Source organism: Cystoisospora suis, assembly GCF_002600585.1.
Source record: "Cystoisospora suis strain Wien I chromosome Unknown contig_4794, whole genome shotgun sequence".
Classification (NCBI taxonomy): domain Eukaryota; phylum Apicomplexa; class Conoidasida; order Eucoccidiorida; family Sarcocystidae; genus Cystoisospora; species Cystoisospora suis.
In genome coordinates, this window is record NW_027157586.1 from 1 (window position 1) to 11,498 (window position 11,498).

General features: G+C 54.9%; 4 protein-coding genes across 4 annotated transcripts; 3 read left to right on the forward strand and 1 right to left on the reverse strand.

The window, feature by feature from the left end:
• Positions 1–213: 213 nt before the first annotated feature.
• CSUI_008522 (uncharacterized protein) lies at positions 214–2,654 on the forward strand. The gene is made up of 3 exons (XM_068068651.1): positions 214–1,068; positions 1,237–1,984; positions 2,095–2,654. Exons 1-2 carry the CDS (start codon positions 816–818, stop codon positions 1,542–1,544), a joined length of 561 nt encoding a protein of 186 aa, XP_067919367.1. The 5' UTR covers positions 214–815; the 3' UTR covers positions 1,545–1,984; positions 2,095–2,654.
• A 964-nt stretch (positions 2,655–3,618) lies between these two features.
• On the forward strand, positions 3,619–4,935 carry CSUI_008523 (type iib dna topoisomerase; the record flags this gene model as incomplete). Its single annotated transcript, XM_068068652.1, has 3 exons — positions 3,619–4,067; positions 4,539–4,697; positions 4,752–4,935. The coding sequence occupies exons 1-3, from the start codon at positions 3,661–3,663 to the stop codon at positions 4,933–4,935; spliced, it is 750 nt and encodes a 249-aa protein (XP_067919368.1). The 5' UTR covers positions 3,619–3,660.
• Positions 4,936–5,482: 547 nt separating this feature from the next.
• CSUI_008524 (uncharacterized protein) lies at positions 5,483–8,742 on the reverse strand. Its single transcript, XM_068068653.1, has 5 exons — positions 7,599–8,742; positions 7,336–7,503; positions 6,445–7,026; positions 6,048–6,272; positions 5,483–5,950 (listed from the first exon to the last, which is right to left on the reverse strand). Exons 1-5 carry the CDS (start codon positions 7,938–7,940, stop codon positions 5,858–5,860), a joined length of 1,410 nt encoding a protein of 469 aa, XP_067919369.1. The 5' UTR covers positions 7,941–8,742; the 3' UTR covers positions 5,483–5,857.
• On the forward strand, positions 8,498–10,930 carry CSUI_008525 (mapeg family protein). The gene is made up of 7 exons (XM_068068654.1): positions 8,498–9,466; positions 9,621–9,668; positions 9,833–9,955; positions 10,075–10,178; positions 10,280–10,412; positions 10,539–10,598; positions 10,701–10,930. The coding sequence occupies exons 1-7, from the start codon at positions 9,457–9,459 to the stop codon at positions 10,802–10,804; spliced, it is 582 nt and encodes a 193-aa protein (XP_067919370.1). The 5' UTR covers positions 8,498–9,456; the 3' UTR covers positions 10,805–10,930.
• Positions 10,931–11,498: the final 568 nt, after the last annotated feature.

The window sequence follows — 11,498 nt, forward strand, 5'->3', positions numbered from 1 at the left end:
AGCTGTGTGCTCCAGCCGTCGAGCAACGCATGTAGCGCCCGCCGGGCGCAGTGCTATATGGAATGCGCGCCCTACGGGGGCAAGTGTCGTGCAGGCCTCGCGCGGTCGCGGCGGAGCCGGAGTCGAACGGACTGACAGTGATGATCCTTTACTGCATGCGCAACACAGCGTAGTCGGGGCCTTCAAATGGCGAGTCATTACAGCCGTGTTCCCCGTCAAACGTTTGGTACAACGAGAATAGGTAGCGGAAGCGTGAATCACAAGTATATGAAACTGTAGGGTGTAAGTTGAACGGCGACAGACAGTAATAATCCTTTACACAGGGTGTCCGATGTTAATTGAACGCTTCTGGCAACACGCGGGATCTGAGAGACAAGTGAACTCAGAGGGAGTCTTAGTGTCTCGGAATCCAGTCTCAGAGTTGTGGCCGGCGACTGCGCGGGACCGCGGCTGCACATTTCGCAGCAATGCGAAGCTCGGATGCATATATACAGGGAAGTCGTAGTTCCGTCTCGGGCGGGTCAGCTCGACGCGACGTTTGCAAGAAAGAAGCCCTGCGCGAAGTCACAGCAGCCGTGGTCACTGCTTCTACTTGTCAACATCTCAGCGGGGTGCCTCTGCACTAACGAGGTTTCTGACGGGAAACACTGCCAGCGTACCGGCGCTTCGGCGAAGACTGTTTTCAGTTCTCTGCGGTGTTCGACTTCGGAAAGTTGATGGCCGCGTCGTTACTGATAGGAAGCGTCACACCCGGGTCCGGCGAACACGCCTGACAACTGACCAGGACATGCTGTCAGGCGGTGCGGTCAACCAGAATGCCTCTCCGGATACCATCTGACAGAGCGGTGACCCCGTCGCGGCTACCGGAAGTACGGTCGGGGCCGCAGGATGGGAATACAAATGGAGCCAGCGCTGGCGGCAACACTCCCATTCACCAGGGCAATGAGGTCCGCACTGGCTCGCGCGAGCAAAGGGGAAAACGGCGTTCTCTGACCGGCATCTGGAGCGCAAGGCGCGGCTGCACCTTGCCACCTGCACTACATTGTACCGTCATGTGTGCCATCGCAGGTCAGCTACTCCAGGGAAGACGCTGGTGAACGCACGAAGAAGCTTGCTTGAGCTCGCAGCCTAAGCCACGGAACGTGGGGAGAGCTCTTGCGTCTCTCGATTCACTGCACTGCCTTCTTTCACCCCAGGTGGTGTAACTCGCATATGGGGTGCTGTTCTCCATTTCAGCTGCAGTCCCTTTGGCCGCTGAAGTCCCGACGGGTGTTCTTTTCGGGGTGCCTGTGGCCAACGCCATGGGACTTCTGGTCGCACCCTACGTTAGACTCGCGTTGCCGAGAACAAGTCTTCCGAAGTCCGTGGTGTCCCGGATGCCAATCACGCCGAACTACTATATTATCCTGTTGCAGCTGTTCATGCTCGCATATTTCGGACAGTGTGCGGAACACGGGATTCCGGAGCCGGACAGTGGAGACTATTCTGCAGGTAAAGCGCCTGTCACGAGCGCTTCTGTAGACAAGTGCATGTCGGCCTCTTGACCGCCTGAACCTTCGTCGGTGGCTGTTTTCCGCCTTTGTCACCTGGCTAGGCATATCTCTCGCCTTGAGGACACTCTGGGCCCGAATAGAAGGCATCCGTCAGGGAGGAGTACTACTTGGTCGGCGTACGGAGGTCCAGTATCTTCCGAAAGAGTTCGTCCTCCACTATGTCGGCCGGCCGCTGTACCAGTATGCCGTCTCTATGGGGGCTGTAGCACTCGTGGCTGCGCTGAAGTCCCGCAGGTCTCGCATTGTCTTTGTGTGGATAATGGTGGAACACGTTTCAAAGATACCCTGCGTACTCAGCCACCTAGAGGCCGCCTTCAGGTGCTTGGCCCCAGCATTTGTCCAGCAAGTGGATGATACCCTGGCGGGTCCGGAATGGTGGAAGGCGCTTGTGGTTGTAGGACTAAAGCGGATGCACTCGCCTGCAAATCGAGGTAAGGGCTATTGTTGGGTGGCGGTGTCCCAGGTTTTTTTAAGCAGACAACATGCTTAAGGTTTCGGACTCGGCGGGTGTCACTTGCGGTGTATGGAATTTTTCATGCAGCTCTCGCCCAGAGATATGTCTTTGGCGGGATACAGCTTCTCCTCGCCGCCGTATGGCTAACAACCTCAGCAAGATTGTTCTCAATGTGGCTCCGCCTTGGCGAGTCCTTTCGGGGCCGACACCGTCCTGACGGGTCCAAGTCTAGCACAGAAAGCGAGGCGGAGTAGCAGATCACGCTTGTCGCAGGTGCATCGACTGCGTGGACGGCGTCAACGAGAAAAGCGTCTTATCGGGTGTGTGGTGCGGTGTGTGCAGTTTTATTGCCTTCAGCAGTGATCTGACCTTTCCAGCGATTCCATCACGTGTAACAATCTCTGGCTTGCTCCGTGAGCAAAAGCGGGTGTGGTATCAGTAGATCACCAACCGCAGTGGTTTCGGCACAGCCTCAGTTTGGCTCCTGGGCTCGTAAAGTGTCGACGTATGCGCAAGTCGACATAACCGAACTGTATGCCTTGTGTCAGAAATGTGAATAAATGCGCGTCGCGAGTGGTCCGCAGCACCGGTGGCAACAGTCGTGAAAACGCCAATGCGCGCTCCTTAAACACGTGAACTTCCTGTGCGTTGGTTTTTATGCCTCCCGGGCTTGCAGTTACAATTCAGTCTTCACTCGCCTGCCGCCCCGTGTTCGTTTCTCGCTCACACCACTCGACAGCATGAGCTCGCTTCTAGCGCTCTGCAGTGAGAAACGAGACAAAGTTGATCAGTCACGTGTCTGCTGTTCGATGAACACTGTCGACGGCGTCATCAGAGGGGCTCATTTGCCTAGCTTCCGTATCCACCTGGATCGTGTTCTACAACACGCGAAGCAGGACCCGCTGGATATCCCAGGCCGGGGGGCACCGGACTGAGCACTGGTGTGTCGCCCTGCTGTGGATTGGCGTAGAAGTGAAGAGGCCTTAGGGGATTAACCGGTAGCCGAGCTGCTCGGATCTGCCATTTGTGTCTCAGACAGGCTGACAAACGGGGTCGCTCGGTGCGATCGGATGCTACGCAGCGTACGGTATCGCACTCTTGTACGAGCACATCTCAAACTCGATTCCCTTTGTTTCTGCCATTCAGCCGACACAGTTTCAACGGCCAACCGACTCGACGGACTACAGAGGTCCGGCCTTACGTCAGTCTATCAGCCTAGACAAAAAAGTCGCATAGAAGTACAAGAGGACCGAAGCCTTGAGTGGAGAGGTTGGAAAGAAGTTTCGTGCGGGAGGTACCTCGCAGGTCCACAAGGCAGCTCGGATAGTGCCTTGCTTCCTCACTAACTTGCTGGCGTAGTATGTGTAGCGCTTACTGCAGAGAAAGTTTGCAGTTGTCGCATGAGCTGATCAGCGCGGCGCTGCCCCTCGAGGAGCGCCTTGTTCGCCCCGCTTTGAATGCAGTGGAACTAGAAGTGTGCCGCCGGCGCGGACTAAACAAAGCTGGTGGAGCTAGGGAGTCGGGTCAACCCAAGTCCAAGCAGCTACTGCTCTACCGTGCCGTCGCCCTGTCGCGACACCTGTTGTCCGCGTTACTCATCGGCCACCGTAGCGGGCTGAACGCAGAGCGGTCTACTTTGCGCCGAAAGATAAAATGGAGGGTTGTCAGCGCACGCTAATTGGAAGTCTAGAGGACATGGTCCTTCTGCTTCTACGACCAACCATTGTGACGAATCAGGGCCCAGACTCTGTTTTTAACAGCGGTTTGACGGTCCGGGGTGTTAAACGGGCGGCGCGTCGGTTCGCACTGGTGTCACAAATCCTCGCTCTCGTCTGCGGGAAGAAACACGCGACGTTGCGCGAGCTCTACTACTCGAATATACAGATTTATTCGAGTCAGCGGGAAGCAGACCGAGCACTCGCGAAGCTAACTCAGGTGCTGCGGGTTCCACGAGAATCCCTGAACGTTGTCTCCTCGTCGAAGGCGATCGTCCATGGCCCCATTTTCCTGACTGAACGAACTTGTAAGGCGCACCCGAATCCCGCTCTAGTGGCCTCCCAGTGAAAAGCTTCTTAGACCATGGGACTCTTCAAGTCGACTGTCATAACGCACTGGAGGTGAGTGCCGAAAGAAAACACACGTAGCTGCGCCTTCGAGGTAATCGCTGTCGTGGCCGCAGAGCCGTGGCCATCTTCTGCCGGCTTTCGGGGTGTGCTCTATCAGGTGCTACGCAGAGCTGAACTTCGTTCTGGTGCGTGCGACTGTCTGCCAATGAACGCCTTGTTTCGTGTACAGTATAACGTGATCAGATCGTAGAAAAGGAAACTGTCTTCCAAAGGCTTGTGACCGACGGGTTTACGAGCAAGTAAGGTTCGACACTGGAAGCGGAGGATCGCCGGCAGTAACCTCACACCCACGCCCTTAGATGTGGCCCATGTGTTCTGCTCACTGGCCGTGGGTTCCCTGGTGCGCCTGCTTCTCACCTCGTACTCCAACACGTGACCTTCTTTGGAAGACTTTAGTTGTCGCAGCTTTCTAGTAAAGCTTCGTCAGCACCTAAGACGCGAAGTTCCTTTTCTCTGCCTGTGTGACCGCGATCCCCATGGTACGGTGACTGAATACACTGCCCCTTCAGAGTTGATGCACAAACCATTTCCAAGGATTGTCCATCGGAATGACGTTTGCGTTCGGTGCCGATAAGTCAACGACAAAGTACTGTACGTAGCGACCGCTCGCAAGTAAAGCTGGGCTCAATTATTTGCCCCAGACATCGAGGACGTTGCGGTCCCCGAAGTAAAACTGGTCCTCTTGCCTGATCCCGCTCAAGCGATCTCCAGAAGCATAGTTCGAGCAGAGGACGTGAAGACCTTGACGGGCAGGGATGTCAAAATAATTGAAGGGTGGGTCACCTTATGTGTGGCGGGTTAGGCCTAAACAGATTTATGATGTTAGACTGAGGAAACGGATCGAGCGTCTTCAAACACGTTTCCCTCACGAGCTGCTTGCCACCTGGAGGTAGGCCACTACGAAAGGCGCTCTTAGTCACTCGTATCACCACTTGGCAGAGCCGGAGTTGCGGATATCGGGAGAGATCAGAGGAAATATGAGTGAGTCTTAACCCTCTCTCTCGTGAATTGCGTCTTTCTGGAAGCTGGTCTTGATCAGGTTAGAAGCAATTCGGGACTTGTCGGCTTTCTTGGATCCCCGCCGCCAGTTCGGGGCACCCTGAACCTCGTGCTGGGCTGATTGGTACTTCTGTTTTGCTCTGAGAGCACCGGAAGTGATGTTGTGTCTACACTAGCAACTGTTCTCACTCAATGCCATGATCTCGCCTGGACTGCGGCATTGGCGTACTATGTAGTCACGCGACGTCGCAAAACCCCTGCGATGAGAGCAGACGCGGGTTTGAAGAAAAAACGATAGTTATATCCAACGCGAGTCTGCACGTTCTGAGAAGAACCAGACTCCCGCATGCGCTTTCAATTCATTTCTGACAGGAGAGGAAGGCGATTGATTCCTAAGCCAGGGGAGCGCTTCGGTCCGTAGCGGTTAAAACGAAAAAAAAACAGAAGCCCGGACTTTATTTCATGAGGCTAACGTCCCCTCAAACAGTCGCCGTACCTTGGGACGAAACCGGGGTTCGAAACGGATTCAGGAGGTCGCGCATTGAGCAAGGTTAAAAAAGTGAAGAGAGCGTCAACCAAGCGGCGCCGGACTGTCGGTTGCCGAGGAACTATTTTGGTATAGAGTACTACGTTAGCACCAGAGAACGCTATTCCGTCACGCGTACTCCTTCACCAGCGAAAAGTGACAACCAAGCTTACGTGTTCCGAACCAGAAAACCTATGAATCATATACTCCGCGGCGACAGAAGAGCTCTATAGGGGGGGCTGGCGTGCAGAGTAGTATCTTCCTTAGACTGGATGGGCAATTGCTTCCACGCCTGAAGAACAGGAAAAACCACATACAAGGGGCTTGTGGTGTCCATGGTGTTCAGCGTCGCCGTCTTCGGCCTGTAAACCTCCCTTGACGCACCTCACCTGTTCGGGTTGTTGAGAGCCGTTCCGATTATTAAGGGACACTGCATCATCTTTGACACCACGTCGGTAATCAAACGACGGGGCTGCGTCAAGAGGAGAAGCTGTCGGCTCTCTCTGAGTCAATGGTATTTTTACTTCTTCCTCGCAGAACCCCACAGACGACTTCACGTCAGTGATATAGTCTGCCACTCCTTCAAGAACCGCACCCGTCCAGGTCTTGGTCAGCTGAGCAGGTTTACACAGAGCGGAAGCGTCCAACACCAGTGACACTGAGCATGGGAGTTACACTGCCAACGCGTGAAGCGCTCATGTGTTGTGGAGACAGTATCCTCCACCCATGGCAATGATTTGCATCAGGCTCTCATATCGTGTCCCGGCGAGCTGCTACCTGACTTACCAGTCGTTCGCAGTAGGTAGTGACCGCGAGATGAATGCGTGGATAAAGAAGCCGCATGACGTAGAAAGTCGCACATTTGAGTTGTACAGCCACTAAGTACGCCCAGCTGACAATGTTGACCAGTAGAGCGTAGCCGATGAACTGCAGCCCCTCGTCACGAAGAGCAGTCCAGTACTGCCCAGCTGTGATAAGGTCCGGGGTCCGCACCTCGACAATATGCTGCTCTGCGTACGTGATGGAATAGACTCGGAAAACCAGAGCTGCATTCGCCATCATCGTCAGAAGCCACGGAAAAAAGAACACCCACAGCGACCAGCAGCACATCCTGTTTGCGACTCTCTTGTGAATCTCGTGTCGGATCGAAAGTGCTCCCTTGAGATCGAAGTCTACCACCGAGGTGCGCATGTCCAGGTCCGCATGAAGCCTCCGGTGAATTTTTCGAATCGCTGCTTTGCTGAAGTCTTCAGATATGCAAAAGTATTGTGGCAGACGATTGACGAAAGCGTAGAAGTCATGGTCTACCGAGTCGCGTATGTTTGTCCGTAGCTCATCCCGAGCCACTCTAACCAGGTGAGTTGTCATCTGGAATGGCAGGGACATGACACAATCCAGGAAAAAGTGATCAGCTTTGGCGAAGTCAGCATTCTTAGAACAGCCGAAGATCAACTGAAATGACTACAGTAAACTCGTCTCCCCGCGTGCTGCTTCTCCTTGGCCGGGAAGCACATACGTGCTGTGGGTTCGGATCTATGCAACACGCAACAGGAACACTGTCTGGTAGATCTTGGCACTTTTGTGCTTTTAGTGTACCCCCTGTTTTACTGCCGTGCCGAGCAAGCAAATGACTTTTTTTGGCTTTGCCTATCGACTCTGGAGTGATGAGGAACTCACTCGGTCGAGGGAGCTTCGAATGCCAGACCGCGCTGATGCGAAAGAAAGCGTCATTACTAACATCATTGCGCCGATCCCGGCACTGTAGTAGGCATGGAACTTGACTGTGACCTCCTGTTCAATCGTCTTCAACAGCGGTCCAGGGTCCGGCCAGTTTTGGGGGAGCGGCTGTAAAACACATCCGATCCACACTTCCGAGTGAAGAAAAATTATTTACTACGTCTGTATACCGAAAACCGCAGCTGAGCAATCTCTGTACTCACCCAATCTTCAAGTAGTTTGTAAAGGCGGAACTGCAAAGCCACCATGACTAGAGCGTAGAAGCCAAGCCATACAAGTAGGCAAAAGCTGTTAGCTAGCGCTTCACAGTTAGTGCCGCACGCTGTGCCCTCGGAATCCTTGTGGTCTTCTTGCTCCAGCGCATCAATGACGTAGTCCGCGTCTGGCTCAAGAAGCAGCCTCGAACAAGGAGTAAGGCCCTTGACGCGGCTAAGCGATTCGAGCAAATGTTCTCTCCTCTTCCGTTGCCAGAGCTCCTCTTCGGTTTCTGCCGGAGAGCCGAAGCCCCAGCAAACTGATGGTGTGCAGCAGCATCCGGCTGCCATCGAGAAATGGGTACGCAGTCAACAAACGTCGTCGTCGGAGACACGAAGTAACTCCTGTCCGGAGAGGGGCTGGCATGGACTGGGGTTGTCAATCGGGCTACCATAGACGGAGAGACTTTGACATGGCTGAACGTCCGGTCTCCATTGTAGGGGACGCGCCGGCTCGCGTCAGGTTGCTGCCCGATGTACCAATTGGGACACGTGGCTGGTAGTCCAGCTGTCCTGTTCTTGTAATGGCGCAAAGCGAGAATCGGTATGGTTGCCTTGACGCAAAAAGACAAAGGAGGATGTAGACCCAGAGCATCCGCCGTTGCGGAACAGCTCGCCGTGTAGTCGCCTTATGAAAGTCCACCACGCCACTCTCTCCTCTAGGGAACAGTGCAACGGTACGTAAGGCGACCGTCCAACCAGATGCTTGATCGAAACAACGAACCAGGAGTAACAAAGAAGCTGTACAGATTTGACGCAGGACTGCCAGGGGCTGGTACACGCGATTACTGTCCGGCCACTTGGCTACAAGCAGCTCGACGTGTCCTCCTGGTCGGGCCAGGGGATGCGGCAGAAGTGCGCCGTTGTCCCACAAAACTCCGCGTACTTCGAGTCCTCCGGAGCAAAACAGAAAAGTCACGCACAAATTCGGGAATCAGTGTGCACTTCGCAGACATCTGTACATCTGGCAGCTGAACGTCTCCTGGCGCGCTTGGCAGGCAAGCGTCGATGCAACGCTTGGCTTGCCTGTCGTGTCCAGTTGACTGGATGCTCGCGGCGCTGCCTGCACGCTGCTTCTTCGGGTGGCGACCGGGCAGTTATCGGAAAGTCTCGGGTCGCGCGTGGTATGTGAACTGTACTTGACTGCCGGAAGATGTGCGTTTTCAGCTTTTCCGAAGTGGGGATGCTGTTCCAGCCTGTAGCGGCCAATCCCTTGGGGTGACAGCTGCGGTTCTTTGGGAAGACACTGCAGCTGTGTCGGCGGAACTCGCTCGAGCGACACTACCCTCAGGCGGCTAAGACAGTGCGGCCTTCGCCCGGGAGGCGGTTCAAAATAGCGTGTTAGCAGTTTCCGTTCGAACGTGTGCAAATGGTTTCGCTCCTACAGAAGCCGAGAGGGCACCATGCCTCGTGAACCGCTCGGAACACTTCCGACGGGGCCGGCAGTTTCTTCGAGCGGCCCGATACGCAGTCGGTGCTTCTCAGCCCTACGGCTAATCTTATTGCATCTTTGTCACTCGGAGCCGCCGTTTTGTGTACTCTTTTGTGCCGTGCTGGAGCTGGGCGCTTCCAATTGATGACAGACGGAGTCGAGAGCTGTCCGCAATTGGCTGGAGGGTTGTGTTGCTTAACTTCAATCCTGGTGTTGCTCGTGGGTATGCAGGTGATCTTGACCGCGCCTCCCTCGCTCAGTGAACTCAGATGATCAGTATTCCTGCCTCTTCTTTTTTCAGCAGGATATAGTCACTCACACCGCGTGGAGACCTCAAGTGGGTCGCCTCAGAGGCCGTTGAACTGCCAGCACGCCATGGCGGGGGGTAAGTAGAGGTGATACAGTGGCACAACAGATGGAGCCTTCCTTCGTTTTAAGCCCTCGCAGCAGCTTTCTTCGTGGTCGTCCCTCGTCGAAAATTGGCTCACGTTAGCGGCGAGGACTGTCCGTGCGCTCCGTGCTCGTGTGGAATGTCGCAGGATCCGTATTTGATTGCTTGGCGAAGGACGGCGAGGGACCGGGTCCAAGTGAGTATCTCTGTAACACTTCTACCGGTGGGACGTATCTAAGGTGCTGTGAAGGCTGCCTCGAACAGGTGCTCTCGAGTTCGGGCCCCTGGCAACCTGGTGCTCGTGAGAGGACGGACAGGGCTTGGTCTGAGCTATGCTTGTCTCCTGTCTTCCCTTTACAGTGTATGGCTGGGTTGTGGCTGACGTAATCTTAGCGTTGGCCCTGCAAGTGTACCTGACAGTGAATGTGTCTAGAGCCCGCCGTCGTTTCGGGATAGAATGCCCGGATGTATACGCAATAAAAGGTATGTTCTTGTGCTGTGCGACACAGCACCAGCAACATCCAGAGACAACACTGAAGTTCATGAATCACCTCTTGACTGGTTCTGCCCCCGCACTTCACCGCACTTCTCTGTCCGTGCAGGGGTGACCGGCCGCGTGAGAAATTCTCCCGATGCCAACCTCACACTACTTCGACTCTCAGACAAAGAATGCGACGTCTTCAACTGCTACCAGCGCGCCCACCTCGTAAGTGCGAAACTCCGCTGCCAGTTGACTTCACATGCCAAACGAACTCGGCGTCAATGTGTCAGTCTGCCCACACTGGCTCCCGCTTGTGAGTGTCTCAGAATACCCTCGAGTCATACCCAATCTTTCTTTCTCTCCTTTGCCTGGGTGGGCTCCAGTATCCCTCGGCTAGCGCTCTAGGAGGATTTGTCTTCTTACTCGGCCGACTGCTGTACGCCTTCGGGTATTACACAGGTGAGCTCGAACCAGCTCCACTCCATTTTATTCTTCCGACGTCACACCTAAGTTCTCCGGGATAAAGGGTTACCCTTTATCAAGCAATGCCGACCTCTCGTGCGTGATGTGTGACCGTACTCCCAGGCGAGCCACAGAAGAGAATGTGGGGATCGTTCGGAGCCATTGGCCTAGGAATCTGCGCGCGTAAGCCGACTGCAAGAGCGACTTGTTTACTGATGAGGGCGTGCCCGGGTGGCACGCGAGGCCGAGGTGCCAAGACGTGATGTCGTACGTGTGTTTCTGCAGTGTCCACCCTCGGACTTGCTCTGAATCTTGCAACTGCTGGATCAGCGCCTGTCCAACACTCGCAAGACACGAGCTCAGTCGAGAAGGCTGTGCCAGTAATATAAACATCTCGGCGACTACAGCACAGTCGTGGACAAACAGTGGTGAGAATTTGTCAGCCTTCATCGACCACGCTCAACTACGAGAATGCGACATTTGTCCCATCCTGTCGTCTCCTGAGGCTGCTCCCTTGAATTTCCTGAGCGAACGAGACTTCGTGGGTACTCCTGGAACCGCGCAAAGCTGCATCCGTTAAGCGACTGAAGTGTATCTTTCGTTTCCTTGCTTTTTTTCTATTGGACACTGCAACCTACATCCTTAACTGGAAAATGACAGTAAAATGGAGGGGCGCCACCTCCGCCCAGCACGGAGTTCTCCGCCGTTGTAGCGCCGAGGCATTCTGTTGCTGTAGGCGTGTTACCTCCGGAGGATCGGGCCAGCGATTTAGGCGGGCGTCCGCCAGTGCAGACGTTCCTGCTCTTGAGTTTCAGCCCCTCCCACTCCCCACCCGACGACGCTCCGGCTTTCCCGCGGAGCACGCACACTCGCAGAGAATGCGCCGTGCTACTGACTGGCGCAGCAGTTTATTTCTTCCTCGGCCTTTACCGGCCGGTTCGGTCGAAGGTAAAAAGGATATAGCTGCCAGTTAGGTTTGCCCACCTATGAAGGCCACTGCACTCTTTACGACACCCAACACTCCAGAGCGCATACAATTCTGTCACGATACACGCTCCAAGCACCAAGTCGCCGCGGCCACTA